General features: G+C 38.5%; 1 protein-coding gene and 1 long non-coding RNA gene across 3 annotated transcripts in view; one reads left to right on the top strand and one right to left on the bottom strand.

Moving 5' to 3' along the window:
- Positions 1 to 998: 998 nt before the first annotated feature.
- zmiz2 (zinc finger, MIZ-type containing 2) overlaps positions 999 to 27,172 on the top strand; it is a 30,508-nt gene continuing 4,334 nt past the window's right edge. Inside the window, exons 1-17 of one of the 2 annotated variants that reach the window (XM_037753709.1) lie at positions 999 to 1,446; positions 9,712 to 9,813; positions 11,993 to 12,107; positions 14,106 to 14,308; positions 17,149 to 17,317; positions 17,788 to 17,991; positions 19,273 to 19,485; positions 20,944 to 21,027; positions 21,137 to 21,314; positions 21,458 to 21,599; positions 22,845 to 22,923; positions 24,155 to 24,286; positions 24,412 to 24,517; positions 25,085 to 25,242; positions 26,195 to 26,262; positions 26,347 to 26,415; positions 26,507 to 26,748. In XM_037753709.1, the coding sequence (XP_037609637.1) occupies positions 9,764 to 9,813; positions 11,993 to 12,107; positions 14,106 to 14,308; positions 17,149 to 17,317; positions 17,788 to 17,991; positions 19,273 to 19,485; positions 20,944 to 21,027; positions 21,137 to 21,314; positions 21,458 to 21,599; positions 22,845 to 22,923; positions 24,155 to 24,286; positions 24,412 to 24,517; positions 25,085 to 25,242; positions 26,195 to 26,262; positions 26,347 to 26,415; positions 26,507 to 26,748 (2,212 nt within the window). In that variant the 5' untranslated portion in view covers positions 999 to 1,446; positions 9,712 to 9,763. Of the gene's footprint in view, positions 1,447 to 9,711; positions 9,814 to 11,989; positions 12,108 to 14,105; positions 14,309 to 17,148; positions 17,318 to 17,787; positions 17,992 to 19,272; positions 19,486 to 20,943; positions 21,028 to 21,136; positions 21,315 to 21,457; positions 21,600 to 22,844; positions 22,924 to 24,154; positions 24,287 to 24,411; positions 24,518 to 25,084; positions 25,243 to 26,194; positions 26,263 to 26,346; positions 26,416 to 26,506; positions 26,749 to 27,172 lie in introns of both variants that reach the window. The other variant, XM_037753708.1, reaches the window with a different exon arrangement.
- On the bottom strand, positions 8,435 to 11,228 carry LOC119478779. The gene is made up of 3 exons (XR_005204495.1): positions 10,970 to 11,228; positions 9,063 to 9,184; positions 8,435 to 8,911 (listed from the first exon to the last, which is right to left on the bottom strand). It is a non-coding gene; the product is annotated as an uncharacterized LOC119478779 (long non-coding RNA).

The following is a 27,172-nucleotide window of genomic DNA, read 5'->3' as shown; positions in this document are numbered from 1 at the left end:
TGCGGCAGGTCGTGGGGGGAGGAAGCAGCAGCAGCAGAGTAGAGGTGGTGGAGGTGGTGGTGGAGGTGGTGGTGGTGGGGAGTGATATGGATAGTGTGGAGAAAAAATGAAGAAATGGGAAATCTCGGCACCTGTTTCCAGGGCAACAGAGGTCTGAAAAACACAGGCAGGTTGGACTCTTTTTTTTTTTTCTTCCTCTCTCCACGCTGCACTGCCCTCTGGCAACATACTGCAGACACCACCACCAACCACCACCACCACCTCTTAATGACTCTGCTGCTGCTGCTGCTGCTGCTGCTGCTGCACCACCACCTTACCTCTGCACTTATGACACCTGTGCATGTGCATGAGAATCACACACCATGTGACATATGTGAACATGCACAGGTGACGTCATCCTCCATGATCTCCCCCCTCCACCACCACCACCTCTTAATGACTCTGCTGCTGCTACTGCTGCTGCTGCACCACCACCACCACCTTACCTCTGCACATATGACACCTGTGCATGTGCATGAGAATCACACACCATGTGACATATGTGAACATGCACTGGTGACGTCATCCTCCATGATCTACCCCCTCTCCACCACCTCCACCACCACCTCTTAACCTCTTAATGACTGCTGCTGCTGCTGCACCACCACCTTACCTCTGCACATATGACACCTGTGCATGTGCATCACACACCATGTTACATGCATGATCATACATATGTGAACATGCACAGGTGACGTCATCCTCCACCACTAGCACCACCTCTTAATGACTCTGCTGCTGCTGCAACACCACCTTAACTCTGCACATATAACACCTGTGCATGTGCATGAGAATCTCACACCGTGTTACATGCATGGATCATACATGTGTGAGCATGCACAGCCACAACCACCCTCCTCCTCCTCCTCTTCCTCCTCCTCTATCTGCTGCTCTGGTCTGCAGTCAGCCAGCCTCCTGACTTGTAGGAGGAGGAAGAGGAGGAGGAGGAGGAGGGACAGGAAAATGCCTTCCTCTCCTCTCCTCTGTTCTGTTCTGTCCTGTTCTGTTCAGTGGGAGACATTACAGCCCTGTGATCTCATGAATATATTATGGAGGGTCATTGTGCAATGAGGAAGGTGCTGCTGAGCTGAGCTGCCAGGTTGTGGCCTGCACAGAAAGCACAGGAGCTTCCTCTCCTTTACTAGCTTTATAGTCAGCCTGACAACACACAAGAGCAGCATCATATTAATGCATTATAGTGTGCTTTTACTACTGCACAGTCTGGAGGTGTGAACACAACAGAGATATCTGATTAATCCGCTCGACAACACGGTGATCCAGCAGCTTTGTCTTACAGGCTGCAGCCTTGTCTTGCTGGGACTGCGACACTAGCTAGCCAGCTAGCTGTGTGTGTGTGTGCAACAATCCAGCAGCAATCTGTCTGCAGCTGCAGCAGCAGGCAACAAGGTAAGATCCGATTATTATTCACTATCAAGCTTGCACGGTTAGCTCCTTAGATAGTCGTTTATTGCACCGAATAGCTGATTAGTTGCTCAGTAAAACAAGAAGGAGAAAAACACAATAAGTGAGCTAACTGTGCTAACCTGCAGCAGCAGCGTGTTAAAGAGCCTCCACAGCTCTGGTTTCTAGTCTCTTCCTCTAACAAGAACACTAACTTCCAGCTTCAATATCTACCTGAATATCACCTTTATTATAATCTAATTAAACTTGCTGATATGCAACATAATGTGTGTTTATTAGAGCAGCTGAGCTTCAGGTAGGTGAACTAAACATCTGCTTATTCTCTGCTATTCTTCATGTTAGTGATGGAGAACATAAAGAAGAGAAGAGAGGCTGCACTCCTCCACACAGCTCCATGCATTCATACACACTGACTGGCTCAAAGGCTTTGTTCTGCTTTGTACTGCTGCTGCAATAATATTAGATTTTTTTATGTTATTGTTGCAGCAGAAGAAGAGATAGTTTGCATGATTTTTTTTGCACCACATCCTGATAGAAATGTTTTTATTAACACAAGCTTGGATGCTTCAGTTCATACACAACAGTTTGTTTTAATATGCAAGGCTGCTTGTTGTGTTGCAATGTGTGTTTTTATGAAGGTAGCTGCTTTTTCCCTCTATGACTTCCTGAATGTGTCCTGGGTACAATAACATGTTGTCTTGGCTGAGTTGTTTGGGTCAGTGTTGGATGAAGAAGGTGGTTACAAATTGAGTTTGCTGGTGTTTTTTAAAGCATTCAGTGTGTGTCCTGTGCAGCTTGTATTTTATGTGTAACTCTACAGATGGGCACAGTAAATGTGGGCTTTATTAGTATAGTAGCTATTAGTATAGTACAGGTGTTGGCTTTATTGCTTTTTCTTTTGGTTAAATTTGATGACTTTAATCAAGCACCTGTAGCACATTTAATACTAGCACATAGTGGTGGAAGAATATGATTATATAATTTAATATGCACGGCTGGTTGTTGTGTTGCAATGTGTGTTTTTATGAAGGTAGCCAGTAAGTGTTATTTTCCTCCTGTTTTGGACACGACTTCCTGATCATGGGTTCAATAACATGTTATCTTGGCTGAGTTGTTTGGGTCAGTGTTGGATGAAGAAGGTGGTTAAAAATTGAGTTTGCAGGTGTTTTGTGCTGTGCAGCTTGTATTTTATGTGTAACTCTACAGATAGACACAGTAAATGTGGGCTTTATCTTTATTAGTATAGTACAGGATTTGGCTTTATTGCTTTTTCTTTTGGTTGAATTTCAAGCTTGAATCTTGATCCTGATGACTTTAATCAAGCACCTGTAGCACATTTAATATGAGCACATAGATATGCATTGGCTGGTTGTTGTGTTGCAATGTGTGTTTTTATGAAGGTGCCTGTTTTTTTTCCTCCATGACTTCCTGACTGTATCCTGGGTACAACAACATGTTGTTTGGGTCAGTGTTGGATGAAGAAGGTGGTTAAAAATTGAGTGTTTTCAAAGCATTCAGTGTGTGTCCTGTGCAGCTTGTATTTAATCTGTAACTCTACAGATAGACACAGTAAATGTGGGCTTTATCTTTATTAGTGTAGTACAGCTTTTATTGCTTTTTCTTTTGGTTAAATTTCAAGCCCAAATCTTGATCCTGATGACTCTAATCAAGCACCTGTAGCACATTTAAACCAGCACATAGTACTCTGATCTAATACCACATAACTATACATCAATCTGGATCGATAATTAGAGTTGTTCCGATACCAATACTGATACCAGAATCAGAAATGCTTACAATATTGCCAAAAATTCAGGATCGGGTATTGGCAAGTCTATGCACCGATCCGATTAGGGGTGTAAGAAAATATTGAATATTGCTATATTACATTTTGTGATGCTGTATCGATTCTCAAAAAAAGCTGAATTGATTTTTAATTAATAGATAACATTAGGGCTGTCAATTGATTAAAATATTTAATCGCATGATTGTCCATAGTCAATTGCGATTAATTGCACATTTTTTATCTGTTCTAAATGAACCTTAAAGTGAGATTTGTCAAGTATTTAATCCTCTTATCAACATGGGAGTGGACAGATATGCTGCTTTATGCAAATGTATGTATATATTTATTATTGTAAATCAATTAACAACACAAAACAATGACAGATATTGTCCAGAAACCCTCACAGGTACTGCATTTAGCATAAAACAATATGCTCAAATCATAACATGGCAAACTGCAGCCCAACAGGCAACAACAGCTGTCAGTGTGTCAGTGTGCTGACTTGACTATGACTTGCCCCAAACTGCATGTGATTATCATAAAGTGGGCATGTCTGTAAAGGGGAGACTCGTGGGTACCCGTAGAACCCATTTACATTCACTGATCTGGAGGTCAGAGGTCAAGGGACCCCTTTGAACATGGACATGACAGTTTTTCCTCTCCAAGATTTAGCTCAAGTTTGGAGCGTTATTTAACCTCCTTCATGACCAGCTAGTCTGACATGGTTGGTACCGATGGATTCATCAGGTTTTCTAGTTTCATATGATACCAGGATCTTTACTCCAGCTTTAAAACTGAGCCCATATCGTCTGATATCGATCACAGGACCCTGAGTTGAATCAAATCTAATTGTATCATGGGAGATATCCACGTGATTGTATTGTTGTCCAAAGAATCAATATAATATCGTATCGTGATAGATACCATTAATACCACAGTGTAGAAATACTCTGTTGCAAGTAAAAGTACCGTATCCAAAATATTACCCCCTAAAGAAAGCACAAAAGTATTAGCATCACAATACAAAAGTACTACTTATGCAGAATAATACATATTATAATTATTGATGCATTAATGTGTTCATTACTTTATAATGTTGCAGCTGTTAAAGGTGGAACTGATTTTAATTAATGAATATACTTCTGTATAGTGGATCAATACATTATCTCATCTTAACCTGTAATAACACATCATAATTTACTTAATTTAATTGATTGTATTTTGTGTCATTAATCTGTAAAGTAACTGAAGTTGTCAGATAACTGAGACGTAGTAGAGTAGAAGTATAAAGGTCATAAAATGGAAAAGCTCAAGCAAAATACATGTTTAAAAGAAGAAAGTTGTGCTTTAAAGGCTGTAAGAATTATAATTATAACAGCAGAAGTGGATATTTGAGAGTTTATATATTATTATATCAGCAAATATTTATCAATTTCCAAAGAATATGGAAGCCCATTTCCGCCACAAAGATCCTGTAAGTCATTATAATAATCAATTGATTATGTTTCATGTTATTAATCTGCAAAGTAACTAAAGTTTTCAGATAAATGTAGTGCAGTAAAATGAGAATATTTCTCTCTGAGATGTAGTGGAGTAGAAATATATAAAGTTGCATAAAATGGAAAAGCTAAGTTCCTTATTGTACTGAACTGTACTTGAGTAAATGTAGTATAACCTCTAACGGGTCCTCCAGATCTTTTATTTATTCTTCACAGTCTGTCTTTTGTTGTCATCCTCTCTAATATTGTGTCTGTTCATTGCTGAGCTGACATTCAGCCTCTCCCGCTGCCTGCTGCTGCTGCTCCGTCTTTAAGAGCCTATTAATTGGTAATCTCTCAGATCCCATTGAGGCTCTTAATTAGCGCTTTATTAAAGGCAGGTGCGCCTCTAAGATCAACCAGTTAAGCTTGTATTATTGTTCACCATGTATTTCATGCAGCAGTGGCCTTCTTCACTCGTTTGCTTATTCAGAGAAAAAGTACTTTGACTTTCCAGACGTCATTGTGAACAGATATTAACAGTCAAGTACTTAACTAAGAGTTTCCATTAGTGTGCTTTGCTCTGTTGTCAAACCAGTTTACCCACTTAACCTCTTCTCAGTAATGTGTGTCACGGTGTTAAATAGAGAACGTTTCCTAGTTGTAGTGTCTCAACGGTCTTATGTGATAGTAACATGAATATCTCTGGGTTTTAGACTGTTGGTCAAACAAAACATTTATATTAAAGCTGTCAAAGTTAACGCCATAATAACTCATTAACTTGCAATTTATAGGTTGTAGCGGCTCAGTGTTAAAGTTAGAGTGAAACTACTGGTGTCATATGAAACTATAAAACCTGATGAATCCATCGGTACCAACCATGTCATACTATCTTATCGTGAAGGAGGTTAAATAACGCTCCAGACTTGAGTTAAATTGTGGCGAGGAAAAACTGTCATGTCCATTTTCAAAGGAGTCCCTTGACCTCTGACCTCCAGATCAGTGAATGTAAATGGGTTCTATGGGTACCCACGAGTCTCCCCTTTACAGACATGCCCACTTTATGATCATCACATGCAGTTTGGGGCAAGTCATAGTCAAGTCAGCACACTGACACACTGACAGCTGTTGTTGCCTGTTGAGCTGCAGTTTGCCATGTTATGATTGGAGCATATTGTTTTATGCTAAATGCAGTACCTGTGAGGGTTTCTGAACAATATCTGTCATTGTTTTGTTTTGTTAAAGGGACTGTTTGTAACTTCTTACACGTATAAATCAATCCGGGTCGGTGTCTCATGGTCGCTCGCGTGTGTCTACGCTGTTCAGACTCAGACTCCAACACAAACTCCAGTGAAGCACCAAAACCTCTTGGTTGTATCTAGTGAAGCTGTTAAACAGTGTTGGCCGCGGTCGGAGGACGCGGAGGAGACCGTAGCTTTGGTCTCCAGGACCGGAGTCTCTGCTGTACTCTGCTCCTCTGCTCCTCTGCTTGCCTTCACTCACGCACCGCGCTCGTTCTCACTATTTCGCTCTACTCTCACGTGCATGCTGCTCACTCCACACTGCAGAAGAGTTAGTTTAGCTCTGAGAATATCTAGTGAATGTTCAGTGGACGTTTGTGCAGAAATAACTGCTGCAGCTCCTCCAGACCAACAGAGGTTTCCCGTGTCTTGTGAAGTGACGGGGCTCCGCAGAGAGAAACGTTATCGTCTCCGACCAAAACTCCGGCGTCTCCCCCGTTCCCTCCGGCCTGCGGTCGGGAGGCTGAAGGCAGGGAAAAGCCAACACTAGGATCAGCATTGATTCATGGAGAGACCTTGGTCTGGTCAGCTAACATTACTGCCAAGCAGCTGAAATATAGAGTGATATTGTGCTTTTATCTGACGTGTGTCTCCTCACTGTGTTGAGTGATGCTCCTTCATGTCTATGTAGAGCGAGCACAAGCGCCAGCAACAGGACGCTGACTTTAGTTGACTTAACGGCCACAAGTGAAGCTGTTAACAAGACATTTAGGATTCTTACAAACAGTCCCTTTTAAATGTGTTTTTAAATTTGCATAAAGCAGCATATTTGTCCACTCCCATGTTGATAAGAGTATTAAATACTTGACAAATGTCCTTTTAAGGTACATTTTGAACAGATAAAACATGTGATTTATCGCGATTAATTATTTTATATTGCAACTAGAAGAACCAAGACGATTGTGTTTGGGATGGCAAACAATTTCTTTCTTTAAAGGAAGTCCACGTTTATTTGATCTGGTAAATAATATATAAAGACACATTTGAATTCATATTACATTTTTCTCGATCCCTTTAGTGATTAATTGCCAAATCATTTCAGTTTTATGGTTAGTTTAATCTGTAACAATGCATCGTATTTTATAAGTCCTTCTTATTTTTTGTCTTCAAAATCTTAGCTGGGAGTAGAAGTATAGAGTAACATGAAATGGAAGTACTCAAGTAAAGTACAAGTACCTGAATTATGTGCTTAAGTACAGTACTTAAGTTACATTCCACCACTTTATTAAAGTGGACGTCACAACCAAATAGCCTCTGAAATAAGAGCCTCTGATTGGTTTCCACGGCGGTCTGACTGGCAGCTAATAAATGATGTAAAGTGTGTTTGTTTGGTGTATTTGATGAAGTAGCAGAGGGAGTATTTAATCATCTTTCCTGACTAGCTGCCAACCTCTCTTCCCCTCGAGCAGTTCATACATACTTGAACATTAATAGCTGTTTTTCTCCACAACTTAAATTGATTATTTTGTTTAATTGAATTTGATTATAGCTTTTTGGCTCCAGATGTAATCAGCAGCTTTAAACTGATCTATAGAGACTTCAGTATGTTTGGATTACTGTTAATTTACCTCACCGTCAGACAGCCCTTTCTGACGAGGATCTGAAGCCGTTATCTGGGCTCTCTTCAAAGCCACCAGACTCCATTCACAGAAACAGTGATTTTACCTCTTGTTTGTGTTATTGTGTGACTTTAAAGGGTTAGTTCAGATTAATTTTCAATGCCAGAATCGATATATTTGCTTCATTTGAGTCTATGTGGAGGTAGAAGGAAGTTACCGCTTTTATTGTGGTAGTCTGAGTAACGTGACATCATATCCGTTCCGTATCCGTCAACCAAAACAAAATATCTGAAAAAAAGTCGAAAAAAAGTTAGCAGGAAACGTTATGGTATGGCGGTAACGTGGCGGTGGAGCCGGGACGTCGCTCATCTCCGTGGTCAAACGGGCCGATGCTACGACTGTAGAGCACCCAGATACTGACAGTTGTGTTCTCTGCATTGAAACGGCCCCGATGGAGCTGACCATGGATGGATAAAGAGAACGGAGCTGACGGGAGAGCTAGAGACCACCTTGGAGAAGTTAGAGGAAGTAGACACGTGGGACTACGTCTGTTTTTTCAAAATAAGGTGTTAACAAAGGGAACTGTATATACAAAATACATCTATGGAAATAAGATTGATGGATTATATTCACCAGAAGTATAAAACATTATAAATTAAAAAGAAGATACCACTAATCTGTGAGGGAAATGTCTTTATTCTTTGAGTTTTGGGTTTCTGGATAATAAATAATTCCTAACAATGACTGATATTTTTGACTTCAGGACATCTCTGACTACATACATGATGAAAATCAAACATTTTTACTGGATTCATTTAGAGTAAAAGTCCCTAGAAGTGTGTGATTCTACTTTTCCCCATGATCTAGTGTTAACAAAAATCACAATAAATCGCAATACTTACAAATCAGAATACAAATCTAATCAGCACCCGAGTATTGTGAGTATTGAATCAGGAGATAGCCCTACTATGTTGATAAGAGCATTAAATACTTGACAAATCTCCCTTTAAGGTACATTTAGAACGGATAAAAAATGTGATTAATTTGCGATTTAAATATTTTAATCGATTCCCCTACAAACAATTAATCGATTAATTGAGAAAATCGTTTTTAGTTGCAGCCCTAGTATTATTTGAAAAGGCAAATTAGAACTAAATGTGTGTTAATAAACTTGAACCGTCTCTGTTATTCATTACATCTGCTTTTTGCACCAAACGCTGGAGTCGGTCCAAACCAAACAACGCTTGTAGTGGCTGAAAGCGGAGGGTCAGCTGAGGGTTGATGGAGCGCCTCCAGTGCTTTTGGCTGTCAGTGTGATGGCAGCAGCTGAGAGGAAGAGGAGGGGAAGGATGAAGAGGAAGAGTTAAAAGGAAAGGTCAGGAAGTCGAGGTCAAAGCAGAGAGAGAACAGCGTGTCTCGCTCGTCCCTCTGCAGGTACAGTCTGTGCTGCGTGTGATGCAGACAGACATCTTACAACCTCTTTGTGTGCTTCAGTCTGTGATGGAAGTTACGAGGTGCCGTCTGGAGGCTGACGACGCCGTTTGATAGGAGGGAATTCAGGTAGTCATGTGATCCGAGCACCTCCACCTCCTCCTTCTCCTACACAAGACGTGACCCAAATCGGCACAACCAAAGAAGAAGAAGGAGGGAGAGAATTAGCATGTCAGATAAAGAAAATCATTAGCGATGGAGTGTAGGGAAACAGAGAAAACATGTGGTATTGAAGTGGCAGATAAACATGCAGGGGTGTTATTAAATGAAGCAGAACAAGATGATTCCTCTCAGTGTGTGTCAGCGAGCGACTGATTTGTACGTCGGCGTGCCGCTGAGAGGAGAGTCTGCCTCTTCACATCTATGTTCTCTTAAATTCCTTTTGAAATCAGCGAGCTAAATTTAGCTGCCAGCACCCCTCCCCCTCCGCTCTCAGAGGTATCAGAGCTACAGCAGTCAGTGATAGGCTGCTAACGGTTTGATGTGCACACACACACACACACAGATTAAAGTGAGTGGGAGGGCGCTGTGTCTTTGTGCACACAGTGTGGGCTACAGTGATGATGAATTGTTGCTGTGCAGTAAATGAGCTCTGAGTAACCGTCTTTTAATGTGTGTGTCTTTCTCCCCGTCAGCGCTGCCTCTTGAGGACAGTGGGGGCTCTCTAATGATCCCCCCGTTCATCCGATGAACCCCCTCAACTCCATGAAACCTTCCCTGCCTCCCAATCCACAAAGGTACACACACACACACACACACACACACACGCACACACACGCACACTGTTGTGTCCTCAGGTGAATCATGTGACCTCCTGTATTGGTGATGGTGTGTTGTGGACCCCGGGGCCCTGCTGCATCACAAAGTCAGGCTCTCTTTGGGTCACCTGGCTTCCAGGTTTCCATCCAAATGTTGCAGAAATTTTATCTGAATTTCAAGAAAATTTGCAAAAGAAAATTTGATTAAAAAATAGAAAATTTGATCTCCGATACCGAGTACCGATACGAGTACTTCTCTGTGCCAAAAGACCCTCGTTAACAGCCAGCTGGAGTGTGTGAGCGACACACGGCAGGCTGGGGAGTTCCGCATACGAGGCGCTGCGCCGCCACCGGCTCTAGGTCGGCTTGGAAAGGCTCGGGGCGAAGGTGCTTCCCGGGGGACGTGGCCAAAGTGCTCGCTGCTCCCTCTCTTCCCCCCGGGACAGTCAGCTCCCGGTGCGACTGTCGACCGTGAGCTGACTGTCCTCAGTGCGCCTCAACCGCGTCGCTCGGCCCACGTAAAAGACGCCAGGAGTCTGCGGCGATGTGGGCAACCCACCTGACCCGTCTTGAAACACGGACCAAGGAGTCTAACGCACGCGCGAGTTAGAGGGTGCAAGCAAAACCCCGTGGCGCAATGAAAGTGAGGGCGGGATGAGGCGGGATGCCGGCCCAGCGAGGTCGGGCGCACCACCGGCCCGTCTCGCCCACACCGTCGGGGAGGTGGAGCGTGAGCGCGTGCGATAGGATCCGAAAGATGCTGACGAGAGGTTAACGTCACGCTGCCGTTAAGTGGTATCGGTGCCGTTTTGCGAGTACGAGCATCGGACCCGATACTGGTATTGGTATCGGTGCATCCCTAGTTAAAAGTGAAGTCAGGTTGTTTCTCCTGCAAAAGCAGAGAAACAAACTAATAGTCTGTGCACAAACTCCAAAACGCCTGAAGAAAAAGAAATTAATTAAATTATAAATTCAGAATAGTGTTAATTGAAGAGTGAAGGGCCGGAGTGGTGCCGCTGCTAAACCTGTAGTTGTTGAGGTACGAGAGAAAACAGAAAAGGACAGTTCCTTGTTGTTGCAACAAAACACATTAGAAAAAATGAATAAATTCCTTTTAAACAACTTAATTACAAACTGTTAAGTTAAATGGACTGCAGAGTGTCCTCCGTGGAAACGTCTTGATTACTCTCGAGCCAAAACACTCCTTTAATTGAGAGCGGCCTCAAAGCCCGTTGGCTGCTCTGCTTCTCTCCAGAAAGCCATGAAAGCGACGAAGAGACGCGATGCCAACTCTCCGCCACGACGAGCAGAAACGTGCCTGATTGTATAAAGAAAGAGAAAGTAGTTAAATTCAATCTTTCCACAAAAAAAACTGTGAAAAATGCAGAAATGGAAGAAGTACTCAGATCCTTTATTTAAGTAAAAGTAGAAAAATACTCCGTCACAATTAAAAATGTTGAATTAAAAATCTCACTTAAGTAGAAATACAGAAGTATTATCAGCAAAATATGCTTAAAGTATGAAAAGTAAAAGTACTCGTGATGCAGAATGGATCCTTTCACTGTTATTTTTATTAAAGAATATTATATTATTCAGTTTTTATCACTAATGAAGAGCATCTTAATGATGTAGTTCATCAATGTGGAGTAATTTTTAGACACTTTGTGTACTACTGGTTGCGTAGATTAGTACTGCATCATATCACATAAGCATATAATGTTTTATATTTTTATTTAAATGTAGTGAAGTACTATGTTCCCCTCTGAAATGTGGTAAAGAAGAAGTATAAAGTGGCAGAGAATGGAAATGCAAAATTGTACTTCAGTACAGTAATAGTGGAGTTAATTCCAACACTGTAAAAAATGTCCGGTAAGATATAAAAAAGCCCGTCAGTTATGGCGTTAAAGATGTTTATGAATATGTTATGTGACAGTCATGCTGTTGTGGTAGTTTCCTGTTGAGGTTTGGAGGGAGGAAGTAGAGGGTAACCTCAACCGTCGGATGAATAAACCGTGACGTATCGACGGCCTTTAACTCAATACTGTCTCTGTGCTGCTACAGGACGAATAATAAATCATTATCTGTGATACAGTTATTGATATGTGGTTGAATACGCTCTCCATCCCAGTTAACTCGGCTTCATATCCTCCTGCAGCAGTGACGGCCCCTTCCTGAATGACCCAGTCTCCTGGCAACCAGGCACCAATCAGCACCCAGGATCTCTCTCTGTAGTAACCACAGTGTGGGGCGTGACCAATCCCACACACAGCCAGGTAACACATGTCTTCTTCTTATTTTCTCCTCCTGTTTTATGAGCTGTAATGATAGAAAACCAGTTAAATACAGCTTGTATCTATTTATTATTTATGTATAAAAATAAGACTCGTATTTTCCAGACTGCTGCAGTAACAGTACAGTTCTAGACATTAAAAATCAAACTCTATTTATCATAATTCGTTTGACTTAAAGTGGCTGTATAATCAATATTTTTTTTTAATAACAATGTGTTAAATAACAGTGTAAAAGGGATTCAAATTAAAAAAAAATGTTCACCATAATAATTTTATTTAAATGTTCAACACAATGAAATACAGCCTTTTATATTCATATATGAATTAAATAATAAATAATATATATAATAATATATACATAATATAAATTAATAAATGAATGAATGACCCGATAAATAAATGTCATTAAATTTAGTAAAAAATAATATTAAAAATAAATGTTGCCATTAATTAATTGATAAAATGTGAGACAAATTGATCATTTGCTTCTTTATTTATTTATCTTTGTATTATTCTCTTATTTATTTACTCTTCTGTTTAGTTTCCCTTTTATGTAAATATTTATTTATTTTTGCACTTATTTTTTATATTTATTTTTAAATGTATGTATGTATTTATTTATTTATTTATTTTTTTATGCATTTATTGACAGCCCCCTCATTTGCATAATGAGGCAGAAATACATATAGAAATGTAAAAAGAAATGTGTAAAGAAAACAATACAAAAAATAAATAAGTTTGGGGAAATAAATAAGGTACATTTAAAAATAAATAGAAAATACATAAAAAAATAAGTGCAAAAATAAAATAATAAATGCAAAAATAAACAAATAAATTCCAGAATTATTAAAAATAAATATATAAAGAAATAAAAGGGGAAATTAAACAAAAGTAAATAAATAAGGGAATTAACACAAAGATAAATAAATGAAAGAGTAAAACAGAAATATCAATTTATGTCACATTTTATTAATTAATTACATTTATTTTTTATATTATGTTTGCTACATTGAATGTCATATTTATTTATTTATCAAGTCATTTATTTATTTATTCATTTATTTTTTATTTTGGTAGGTTTCGGCCTCCATAATCTTGGGCTTTGGGAAACACTGACATTTTATAGACCAAAAAACTAATCGATTAATCAATAAAATAATCATAGCCCTACTCCTCCTGTTTTAATAAATGGTGCAACTTTAGATGCGAAATATAACAAGTATATGGAAGAAAAATAAAACATCTACAAGCTCTGAAACTGTATCGTCCACAGGAATTAGTCCTTCACTTGATCGTCTGTTAAATCTAAATTAATGAAGGTTCTCCATACATTTTGTTGTATTTATTTCAATTTGTTTCCTATAATTTTGATTTGTTGAAAGCTAGTTGTTAACTCCATGTGTGCTATTTGTTCCTGGAGATATTTAAGAATTCATAAAAATAAAAGCAAAGTAAAAGCGTGTAGTCATTTCACTCCAGGAATGTATTTAAAGAAAGTTCTGAATGAAGCAGCAGACTAAAGCCGAGTCCTCTCTGATGTTGTGAAGTCGTAAATTAACACTTGAAAGCTGCTCTTAAAGGTCACTCCTACGCCTCGCTGTGAGTAGGAGTGAGCTGCTTGATAAATGTGTCTCATTCTTCTCTTATTAAAAAAAATTTTTTTACTCCTCAGTTGGCTCATTAGAGCATTTTTAACTTTATTAAATATGCTCCCAAACTTCTCAGAGTGATTTCATATTTGGTCCTTCTTATAAGTGTAGGAGTAAAGGCATTTTATGGACCTGGGCTATATCTCCGTCAGGATGTAGGAGAGCTGCAGAGCCTATAATAAGCATATAATGAGGGTCGGACAAACCTACGGGCTCATTCTGGGAGGATATATCAAACACAGAACATTTAAATATACCAATCAATATTCAAACGGTGTTTCTCTTGTTGTGTTTCACTGTGATAACACCTTTCTCTTTATTTCCTCTCTAGGTGTTCTGTGCACCCATGGGTCCCGGTGAGAGCTCTGGCGGTCACATGATGCCCGGTGGCAGCCCCGGTATGGGTCCTGGGATGGGCTCCCAGTTCATGGGCCAGCAGTCGTACGGAGACGCCGTCTCTAAAGGCTACGGACAGCCGGTCATGTACGGACGTCCCAGCGCTGGTTACAACCCGGCCTCAGCCTACGGTGGAAGGTACGCTGCTTCTCTCTTCTCCAGTTTTTCACTTTAACTCGTCATATTGTTTAATTTACCCTTTTATTTCTTTATGTATTTATTTTTAATAATTCTGGAATTTATTTGTTTATTTTTGCATTTATTTTTTATTTATTCATTTATTTTTGTATTTATATTTTATTTATTTGTTTATATTTTAACTTATTTTTTCATGTATTTTCTATTTATTTTTAAATGTACGTATTTATTTATGCATTCATTTATTTCTCAATGATTTCCCCTTTGCATTTCACTCCTTATTTATTTGCCCAAACTTATTTATTTCTGTATTCTTTTCTTTACACATTTCAATATGTATTTCTGCCTCATTATGCAAATGAGGGGCTGTCAATAAATACATAAATAAATAAATGCATTTAGATTTAGATTTTTTCACTTTAACTCGTCATAGAATCGCGTTTCTTCCGTGTCTACATGCAGATGTGCATGTGATGCTACAGCTGTAACAGTAAAAGATGTGTCGCAGCCATTTCACAGTTACCTTATCACAGTTATCTAATTCACATTAGGTAACAAGATGAGTTTACAGCCATGCTAGCAGCTCTGTGAGGCGGCACTCAGGAACAACTGTAGTTTGAGTCAAACGCTAACGTCACTATGCTAACGTGCTGATGTTGACAGACAATTGATGACAGAGGCAGCGCAGACCAGAGGCCTGGACTACGAAGCAGGATTTGGCGTTAGCGAGGTAACTTCAGGGTTAACCCTTCAGGGTTTTCCGTCCTACGAAAGTGGATCACTTCTTACCGGGGTAGATCGCCATGGTAACTGATGCTGAACAGCTAACCTGCTCCAGATCGCCATGGTAACTGATGCTGAACAGCTAACCTGCTCCAGATCGCCATGGTAACTGATGCTGAACAGCTAACCTGCTACAGATCACCATGGTAACTGATGCTGAACAGCTAACATGCTCCAGATCACCATGTTAACTGATGCTGAACAGCTAACCTGCTCCAGATCACCATGGTAACTGATGCTGAACAGCTAGCCTGCTCCAGATCACCATGGTAACTGATGCTGAACAGCTAACCTGCTCCGGAGCAGGTTATGTTCCAGATAAGAGATCGACTCGTATAAAAGCACCTCCTACTAACCAATCAGAGCTCGGTGCGCGGATCGTATGATAATAATAACGCCTCGTATTTATTAATGGATATAATGAGGTGTAATCCATCCATTACATTTCCTAAAGCTCTTTATATCTAGACGACTAAATCTGACTTTTGAGTGTTCCGTTAAATTAATAAGTCTGTTAATTTACGCATTCACACATCGAGAGTTTTTTCCTTCACCAGCTGTCCTTCCTGCATTTGGCAGCTTCAACTGTGTTACTATTAGTCTGGATTAAGTGTTTAATATAGTTTACTCTGCCTGTCTGTCTGCCTGTCAGTAGACGTGTCCGTGTCTGTGATTGGTCAGATGCTGCAAACTCCGCCCCGGTCATGTTTCTCACAGCCAGACAGAGAAACCCTGGGTTGATTTACCGAGTTGATAACCAGCGTCGTAGGACCGCTTAGTGTGATCTCGTTTGTTAGGGTTAGTTAAACCAGATAACGAGAAGATACCCTGGGTATGTTGAACTCGCTTCGTAGTTCAGGCCTCTGATCCTCTCCTTCCGTTCTTACCTTTCACAATAACAAAACAACAACGTCTCTAGATGACTTTACGTTTATGTTGATGGAGCAGCTGCATAGCCTGGCTCTGATCGATCCGAACTCCATTCAGAAAACAAGCAATTTAAAAGTTGTTTTCTTGTCGTCTTGCAGACAGAACAGACCTGACAAAGCATGAAATCATACTTTTTACAAATCAACATCATTATGTAGTTATTTCGGCATCATTTTGATCCGTTTATTGCAAATAAATCACAGCACAATCTGTTTATTTTGGTTTCATACCGCAGTAGCGACGTGTGGCTTGCTAGATACAGCTCGCCGCCGGGTGATGTTATGATCCCAGAGACGACGGCGTTTGGTTTTCTGACATATCTGGGACTTCCACAACATGTACAAAGCAGCAACAGGGGTTATTTCTTCCATGGTTGATGGAGGAAATGGAGGAAAGAGAAGTTGTTGGTATCTATGGACACGAGCTCCTTCTCCTCTCCGGTGCGTCTGGTGCGAATGAACACAAATGATACCGGCGGTCCAACTATCGTGAGTAACGCTTTTGGTCTGAACGCAGCTTAAAGGTCTTTAAACTGAGCTCCACAAAATTACAACAACAGATTGGTGCTCCACACAAATATTTGTTTTCACTTGAAATGAGTTCCGTGGAAGTTTTTTGAAGGTGAAAAATCAGCCGAGCGTACCTGTTTGACCTGTAAGAGTCCTTCCTTCACACATTAAAGGAGACGCCCAGGTAGAGAAATGTTCCCTATTTGGAAATTTATCTCTGATTGTGTCTCAACCAGAAAATAAACATTATGAAATTCAAATAAAGAAAAAACAAGGGAGCTCTTTACTGTAATTAATTAATGCCATTCCACAGATCTAAGACTTAATTAAACAGCTGCTATTGTTAGTTTCCTGCTCCTTCCTTTGATCATGAAAGAAAATGAAATATGTATTGAACAGTGTTGTATATTGATCTATATTTATCTGCGGGGTTTTTCTTTTTGCATCAACATATGTCAGCGTGGCGGCTCTCACCCACCGCTCTCATGACTCATGCTCATGACGAAACAACACACTCACACTCACTCATACTCTCAGTTCAGCGGGTTCAGCGCTCCCACTCATCTCTCCGTCTTCCCCTCTCCTCCTCCTCCTCCTCCTCTTCCTCCTCCCTCGCAGTTACTCCGGTAACAGTGGAGGCGCCGGTATGGGCGTCCGTCCTCCCTCGGACTTCACTCAGGCTGCTGCCGCCGCTGTCGCCGCCGCCGCCGCCACGGCGACTGCCACCGCTACGGCAACTGTTGCGGCAATACAGGAGAAACAGAACCAGGAGCTGAGCTATGGCCAGGTAAATATCTCTGTCAGGTAAATATCTCCGTCAGGTAAATGTGTCTGTACTGGAGTCCGGGATCTTTTAGTCTTTTCATTCATCTCTTTTTTGCATGGATGAGTAGCTCACCTGCACAAGCATGAGACTGTTTGTGTGGAAGTGTTTTACTTATTAATTTTGGTATCACATTACATATATGTAGTAGCCTACATCCTAGAATGACCCACATGTATAAAGCCAACACATAAAAAAGTGGTAATAAGTGATGAACTGTCAGAAAACTACAATACGTCGTCATAATTTCTGCTTGTTTTTAGTCCTGGTTCCTCTTTTAGTGTGATACTTTGGAGTGATTCTGAGATCTTTTAATAGATCCAGGTCCTGGACTCCTTCTCTTACAGTGTTTGAATAACTTTTCTCTCTCTGTGTCAGACACCCGGTGAGCTTTGTTTTCACCCTCTGCTGTCGTACTTCCCTTTCCCTCCCAGATGGGTGGAGCATCCTCCTACAGCACCCAGTTCCTGTCTCACGCGGGCCCCCGCGGCCCTCCAGGGATGGTCTCTTCCAGGCCCGGACCTCCACCCTCCAGCGGAGGCCTGTACCCGACTCACCCGGCCCAGGCTCAGAAGATGCCCCAGCACGGAGGCTACCCCGGTCCACAGCAGGGCCTCAAACGCCCTTTTCATTCAGAGGTCAGTGAGGGACGTTTTGGATGTTTTACACTATTACGGCTCAACAAGTTTAAAGCTTCATGTATTAAATAAGCAGGTAGTAGATATGATTAGAGCTAAAACAGTCTATTTAATTGATTAGTCAATAAACAGGAAATAAATCGACAACTCTTTTGATAATTAATTAATTGTTTGTAAAAAAAATATATTTATGTAATAATTATTTTAACATGGTTACACATCATCATGCATTTATTGAACTTTTGTTTTTTTAAAATAGTCTTTTTTAACAATGAATTTTCTCAAACATTAAATATAATTTAAAGTTTTTAAAAAAAGTAATCACAAATATATAATATAATATTTACATTTAAATAAATAATATTAAAACAATAAATTAGGGCGGCTGGTTAGCTCAGTCGGTAGAGCGAGCGCCCATGTAACGCCAAGGCTCAGTCCTAGCAGCGGTGGACCCGGGTTTGAATCCGGCCTGTGGTCCTTTCCGCATGTCATTTCTCTCTCTCCCCCTTTCAACACTCTATCCACTGTCCTATCAATAAAATACTTAAAAAATCACCCCAAAAAATAACTTTAAAAAAAAAAACAAAAAAAAAAAAAACAATAAATTAAAATAAATAAGTTTGACTATGTTGTAACGTTAATGCACTTCCACAGCCTACTGAAACTACTAAACATTAGGGCTATCGATTAAAATATTTAATTGCGATTAATTGCATATTTTTTTACCTCATACCAATGGGTAAAAAAAAATATTGATGTAATAATTATGTAACATGATTACACATTGACTTTGGAAACATCATGCATTTATTGAATTTAATTTTTTTGAAATGGTCTTTTTAACAGTGAATTTTCTTGAATATTAAATATAATTTAAAGTTTTTAAACAAATTAAAATAAAAAAGTAAAAAAGAAATTAGCTAAATAAAATAATAATAAATATATAATATAATATTTACATTAAAAATAAATAATATAAAAACAATAAATAAAATGTGTTGTAATGCACTTCCACAACCTACTGAAAACTACTAAACATTAGGGCTGTCGATCCATTTAAATATTTAATTGTGATTAATCACACATTTTTTTACCTCATACCAATGGATTCTTTAGGTTTTTATAGTTTCATATGATACCAGTATCTTCACTCTAACTTTAAAAATGAGCCTGTTAAAACCTAAAAATCACAAGTTGCGTTATAGAAGTTAGTGGCGTTAAAACAAATTTGCGTTATTATGGCGTTAACTTTGACAGCCCTAATAAACTTTTTTTCCCTAGGGTTTTCCGGTGCAGCAGTACGGCTCCGGTGGGATGTCGGGGTACCCCACCCAGCCTCTGCAGTACCCCCCCGGTCCACAGCAGCGATGTGCCCCCTCACCCTCTTACCCCTCCAGTCGGATGCCTCTCATGGGGCAGTACACATCTGGATCACACAACCCGGGACAGTTCCCCCCCGGAGCCGGTCAGCCCAATCCACCCCAGTATTATAAGGTAATCCACTTCCTCTTCCTTCATCAGCTAGAGTCTGACTGCTGCCGGATGTTTGAGACCGACGTCGATAGTTGAGAGTTTTAGTTTTTTAACAAATGCATAATATATGCAAAAATGTTCAGTTTGTTTGAAAATAATTGTAAATAAGTAAAGATTTAGTTGTATTAGACTTATCAAAACAAAAGTTGCAAAATGCTACAGAAATAAATATGTTTGGGGAAATAAATAAGGGATGAAAAAAAGGGAAAAATCATTGAGAAATAAATAAATACGTAAATAAATACGCACATTTAAAAATAAATAGAAAATACATGAAAAAATAAGTTAAAAAATAAACAAATAAATAAAATATAAATGCAAAAATAAATGAATAGATACAAAATAAATATACAAAAATAAACAAATAAATTCAAGAATTATTAAAAAGAAATACATAAAGAAATAAAAGGGAAAATTAAACAAAAGTAAATAAATAAGGGAATTAACACAAAGATAAATAAATAAAGAAGTAAAACAGAAATATCAATTTATTTCGCATTTTATTAATTAATTAAAGGCTACATTTATTTTGTATATTCTATTTGCTACATTTAATTTAATTTATTAATTTATTTTTATTTTGGCAGGTTTCGTCCTCCATAATCTTGGGTTTTGGGATTCAGGGATCAACATTTTTTACCATTTTCTGACATTTTATAGACCAAACAACTAATTGATTAATCATTAAAATAATTAGACAGATTAATCGCCAATGAAAATATAAGTATATGGAGGTAAAATAAAAAATCTACAAGCTCTTAAACGGTATTGTCCACAGAAATTAGTCCTTCACTTGATCATCTGTTAAATCTAAAGGAGAGACTGTGACGGGCATTATATAGACCAAACAACTATCAATTAATAGAGAAATAAATGGGGAGATTAATTCATAATAAATAATCTAGGGCTGTCAAAGTTAGTGCGATAATAACTCGTTAACGCCAAATTAGTTTCAACGGCACTTATTTCGGTAATGCATTAACATAATCAATCTTTCGGAGGTAGTAGCGGGGTTCAGTTTTAAAGCTAGAGTGAAAACTTGTGCTAAATTTTGGCGAGGAAAAACTGTCATGTCCATTTCCAAAGGGGTCCCTTGACCTCTGACCTCCAGATATGTGAATGAAAATGGGTTCTATGGGTACCCACGAGTCTCCCCTTTACAGACATGCCCACATGATTAACTACGGACTGTCATGCGATTAATTGTGATTGAATATTTCAATCGATTGACAGCCCTGTAATAATCGTTCGCTGCAGCTCTATTTCCACCTGATTTGGTGACGTTTGATCAACAGCAATAAAAGCTGTTTGGAAACAATCAAACACACTGATTTAATCTTATATTTCTTTCTGATAAAGCTGTTGAGGCTCAGTTCTAGTTGCATCATTAGCTGAGTGTTTCCTGTCTGTGTTCTCCAGTCGGAGCCGTTCAACGGTCAGGGCAGCCTGCCATCTGGAGGAGCCGGAGGATACAACGCCTTCACACAGGCTGCAGTCAACGGGGTAACTCAGCTCACCCCCTTATTAAATGAGTAATAACTCAGAGGAATATATATACTGTGTGATGACGGAAGATGATTGAAGTTTCTAAACACTCGTCCTCGTCCCTCAGCCAGGTCGGGGTGGCGTGATGCCCGGATATCCCAGCTCGCCGATGGGAGGGAATCCCACGCCTCCAATGACACCCGGGACGTCCATACCTCCCTACCTGTCGCCGGGCCAGGACACAAAACCCCCGTACCTCCCGCCGGACACCAAACCTAACATCAACCCCCAGCAGGTCTCTACAGGTGAGACACGACAGTAGGTGGAAGGAAGGAACCTTTTAGTTCCTTGAAAAGTAGTTCCCGGGATTAAAAGTCTCGTGAACTTTTGGTGGAAGTACCTGCGGTGGAAATGCCCTGAAAGCCGCCCTCTTGTTTTCCATTTAAAGGTAACCCGAGTGACGACCTGCGTCTGACGTTCCCGGTACGAGACGGCGTCGTGTTGGAGCCATTCAGACTGGAGCACAACCTCGCCGTCAGTAACCACGCCTTCCAGCTGAGAGACTCCGTCTACAAAACACTCATGTTGAGGTAGAAACACTCTCCTCTCTTTGGTTGTTTGTCTTTTACCGTTATATTTATCCTGTTTTGCAGCAATTGTAATATTTTTCCTTTGGGAAAAACATATTTTTGGGCACCTTTCTAGAAAACTCTGTGGATGTATTTTATTATTATTTTTATTATTTGTCTACATAAAAATGTTATAAATAAGACCTTTAAGTTTGAAGCACCATAAGAATAATTTTATAATAAGTTTTTGCTTGTATCTACCTTAATCTTTACTATCTAGGTACTCAGTACTTGTTACTATCTTGATTGTTTTGTGCCGTTTGGATTGTTTAATTTATTATCATTATTTTTGTATTAATTTTTTGTTTAAATGTCTTATTATTTATTATTTATTATTTTCTTTTATTTCTTTCATTATTTCTTTATTATTATTTTATCATTATTTATTTATTTTATTATTATTTATGTAACATAATATGTGGCTTCAGCGTGAACTCAGAGAAGAACAACTTTATTTATTATCTAGGTACTTGTTACTATGTTGATTGTTTTGTGCCGTTTGGATTGTTTAATTTATTATTATTAGTTATGTATTTATTTTTTGTTTAATTATCCATGTTTTTATGCCCCTTGAAAACTCCATCTGTAATATATAAATATTTATTTATTTATTATTTGTATCATATTTATTTATTTGATTAATTATTGATTATTTTGTTATATATTAATTTATTTTTATTATTTACTTAAAATAATATGTGGCTTCAGTGTGAGCTCAGAGCTGTTTCTCTTCCTGAGTGATTTTATTTATTTATTATTTATTTTTACTTATTTTATTATATATTTGTATTGTTTTTATTATTTATTATTGGTATTATTTATTATTTAATTATTATTTATTTAACATAATATGTGGCTTCAGTGTGAGCTCAGAGCTGTTTCTCTTCCTGAGTGATTTTTAAAATATGAAGAAGGAGACAAACACATGAGGAATGTGTGATAACCCCACCCAGTCTTTCCATGATAGTTGTGTTGTGTATTTATTTATTATTTATTGTTTATTTTAATTTTTTTTATTACATGTATTATTTATTATTTATTATTGGTATTATTTATTATTTAATTATTATTTATTTAACATAATATGTGGCTTCAGTGTGAGCTCAGAGCTGTTTCTCTTCCTGAGTGAAGACAAACACATGAGGAATGTGTGATAACCCCACCCAGTCTCTCTCTCTGATGGTTGTGTTGTGTCGCCCCCTGCAGGCCGGACCTGGAGCTGCAGTTTAAGTGTTACCACCACGAGGACCGACAGATGAACACTAACTGGCCGGCCTCTGTACAAGTAAGCAGCATCTGCTTTCTCTGCATTTTATTGTTGGAGTCTTTGAGATGGCGCTCTTTCTTAAAGGTTAATTATGGTTCTTTTTCTAGTTTTTATCACCATGAGGACTGATTCTGTTGAACATGTCTTCACTGTAGAGATTTCATACCTCCTGGATGATATTTTTGACCGTTAAACTTGAATGTTGTAATCATTTTTATAGTATATAATAATTATAATAATAAAGTTATTATTTTTACGGATATAAGTTACGTCTATGGAAGCCCATAAGGGACTTTATTAAATTTATAATGGAAACTTAAAAATTAAAATATAATTCATTTTCATTTTAACACCAAAAGTATGGAGGACGCAACCTGCCAAAATAAAGAAAAAAGAATAATTAAATAATTGTCACGACAAATAAATAGTAAAAAAGTACATGAAAAAGTAGCAAAAATAATATTAAAAATAAATATCTTTAATTAATTGAGAAAATGTCACATAAATTGATATTTATTTGCTTCTTTATTTATTTACCTTTGTATTAATTCCCTTATTTATTTACTCTTCTGTTTAATTTCCACTTTTATTTCTGTATTTATTTTTATGATTTACTTTTATTTATTTATTTTTGCATTCATTTTTTTATATTTATTTTTAAATATAAGTATTTGTTTATGTGTTTAAGCATTTATTTATTTACTTTCTTTATACATTTATTCATACATTTGTTTTTACAGTTCTTAATGCATTTCTGCATCATTATGCAATTGAGGGGTGTTGCTTTTTATGAAAAAAATTAATACATAAATAGAAATAAATGCAAAAATAAATACATTTAAAAATTCATAAGAATAAATAAAAGTGGAAATTAAACAGAAGAGTAAATAAATAAGGGAATTAATACAAAGATAAATAAATAAAGAAGCAAATTAAAACAGAAATATCAATTCATCTGTTCATTAACGGCTACATTTATTTTTAATATTTTTGCTACTATTAATGACATTTATTTATATATTTATTGAGTAATTTATTTGTTTATTCATTTATTTTTGATTTTGGCAGCTTCCATCCCAAAACTATGAGCTTCCATATCCTGTAGTGTGTTAAAAGTAAAGGGTAAGGGCTGCAACTAACAATTTTGTAATATATTTTTGGATTCAGCTGTCAGAGACGAGGCTAAAAAGCATCAGATAAATGTACTTGTCAGTTAATTTTGTCCCTTATTTTTCCTTCTGTATATCAGGTGAGTGTCAATGCAACTCCTCTGTGCATTGAAAGAGGGGACAACAAAACCTCCCACAAGCCCTTGTACCTGAAGCCGGTGTGTCAGCCGGGACGTAACACCGTACAGATCACGGTCACCGCCTGCTGCTGTGTAAGTCGCCTTGAAATGACGCCTTCCTGTCTCAGGGTTCGCTTCCCACAATCCAACACGTTTATACGTCTTACACGATTAAACTGATGAAATCCCAGTTTAAACACATCTTTGTCTCTTTCCAGTCCCACCTGTTTGTGTTACAGTTGGTCCACCGGCCGTCTGTCCGGTCCGTCCTGCAGGGTTTGATGAAGAAGAGACTCCTGCCGGCCGAGCACTGCATCACTAAGAGTGAGTAGAAATCTCTTTGATATGAAGTTTACCCTGGTAGTGGTTCTGTTAACGCATATTTATGCATGCATGCTGGGCGGCTTGGCTCGGCTCTCATAATGGACCGGTGGGTGCAACCGTGTCATCGCTGATGAGCGCAATCAAGAGGACTCTGAGTAACTGCAAAGCTGCATTCTTAATCATTCAACCTGTTTTTTCATCAGATAACGATGAAATAAAATCAGGGCTGTCAATCAATTAAAATATTTAATTGCAAATAATTGCAATTTAATCGCATATTTTTTATCAAAATGAACTTTAAAGGGAGATTAGTCAAGTATTTAATCCTCTTATCAACATGGGAGTGGGCAAATATGCTGCTTAATGTAAATGTATGTATATATTTATTATTGTAAATCAATTAACAACACAAATCAATGACAGATATTGATCCAGAAACCCTCACAGGTACTGCATTTAGCATAAAACTATATGCTCCAATCATAACATGTCAAACTGCAGCCCAACAGGCAACAACAGCTGTCAGTGTGTCAGTGTGCTGACTTAACTTGACTCTTTTTGTTTCAGTCAAGAGAAACTTCAGTAGTGGAACGATCCCCGGGACCCCCGGTCTGAACGGAGAGGACGGCGTGGAGCAGACGGCCATCAAAGTTTCCCTCAAATGCCCGATCACATTCAGACGGATCCAGCTGCCAGCCAGAGGTCACGACTGCAGACACATACAGGTGGGTCTCACGCACACACACACCTACATACACCTACATACACCTACATACACCTCTACCAGCGGTCAGCAACCTGCCGCTCTTAGACCCCTCTCCAGTGGTTCCTGTGGATTTTTAAAAACTGTTTTTTGTTTACATTTTCATTTTTATTTCTCATTGTTGTAGGTCTATGGTACGACGGTACGACGGAGTATTAGGGCCACATTGAGGAAAAAATATAAATCTGAGATTTCGAGAATAAAGTCATAATATTACGACAATAAAAATTGTAATATTATGAATATTATTTTTCGTAAAAAGTCGTAATATTACGAAGTTTTTTCTTGTAAACCTGTGACTCTATTCTCGTAAAGTTATGACTTTATTCTCGTAAAGTTATGACTTTATTCTCGTAAAGTTATGACTTTATTCACGTAATATTATGACTTTTTTTCTCGTAAAGTTATGACTTTATTCTCGTAAAGTTATGACTTTATTCTCGTAAAGTTATGACTTTATTCTCGTAAAGTTATGACTTTATTCTCGTAAAGTTATGACTTTATTCTCGTAAAGTTATGACTTTATTCTCGTAAAGTTATGACTTTATTCACGTGAAGTTACGACTTTTTTCTTGTAAAGTTATGACTTTATTCTCGTAAAGTTACGACTTTATTCTCGTAATATTACAACTTTTTTTCTCATAAAGTTATGACTTTATTGTGTAAATCTCAGATGTGTTTTCCCTCAATGTGGCCCTAATACTCCGTAGTACATTGTCTCTTTGGCCCTCACTGCATTAGACTGATATACTATATACTTAGACTATAAACTGTGTTACCTTCATCACAATGATCACATGTTTTGCGGCTCCAGACAGATTATTTATTTATTTTTTTGATAGTAAAGGTTGCTGACTCCTGGTTCCCTGGTTTATACTTTCAAATCACTCACACTGATGTCTTTTATTTTGCAGTGCTTCGACCTGGAGTCCTATTTGCAGCTTAATTGTGAACGAGGGACCTGGAGATGTCCTGTGTGCAAGTACGTTCTGCATCAATACACCTTTTAGTATCCGATCTTCTCCGGATGATGTTTAACCAGCTCGTTTGTTCGTCTCGTTCACAGTAAAACAGCTTTGCTAGAGGGGCTGGAGGTGGACCAGTACATGCTCGGGATTCTGGTATACATCCAGAAGTGAGTGTTTAAATGTGGAGTTCATGTTAATAAAAATAAATGGTGCGTTTGTCCAGCAACTAATCGACTAAACTCTGCCGTCCTCCCTCAGTTCTGACTACGAGGAGATCACCATAGACCCGGTGTGTGGGTGGAGGCCGGTGCCCGTCAAACCAGACCTGCACATAAAGGAGGAGCCCGACGGTCCGGTGCTGAAACGCTGCCGGACGGTCAGCCCGAGTCACATGGTGCTGCCCAACGTGATGGAGATGATCGCCGCTCTGGGCCCGGCGTCGTCCCCCTACCACAGTCTGACTGCAGGCGGCAGGAACACCCCCGACTACAATAGGCCAGGTAGAGTCCAGACTGTGTCGGAGTCAGTGGTGGAGGATGTATCCTGTAAAAGTACTAATACCACACTGTAAAAAATATAAATACTCAAGTAAAGTACAAATACCTCAAATTTGTACTTAGTATAGTACTTGAGTAAATGTACTTAGGCTTGTTCGTACGAGTGTTCCAGGTCAGATTCACCAAACTCTCTTTACTGCACAAACTTGTCTTATATGGAAGACGGAAGCTGCCAACATCAGAAATAAATGAATGAATAAATAAATGACACGATAAATAAATAAATATGTCATTAAATGTAGCAAAAATAATATTAATAATATTAAAAATGAATACAAATAAATACATAAATAAATAAAAGGGGAAATTAAACAAAGAAGTAAATAAATAAGGGAATAAATACAAATAAAAATAAATAAAGAAGCAA

Source organism: Sebastes umbrosus, chromosome 19 (genome assembly GCF_015220745.1).
Source record: "Sebastes umbrosus isolate fSebUmb1 chromosome 19, fSebUmb1.pri, whole genome shotgun sequence".
In the NCBI taxonomy this organism is placed as follows: domain Eukaryota; kingdom Metazoa; phylum Chordata; class Actinopteri; order Perciformes; family Sebastidae; genus Sebastes; species Sebastes umbrosus.
The sequence above is the reverse complement of the archived record's forward strand: the minus strand, read 5'-3'. Positions and strand labels throughout refer to the sequence as shown.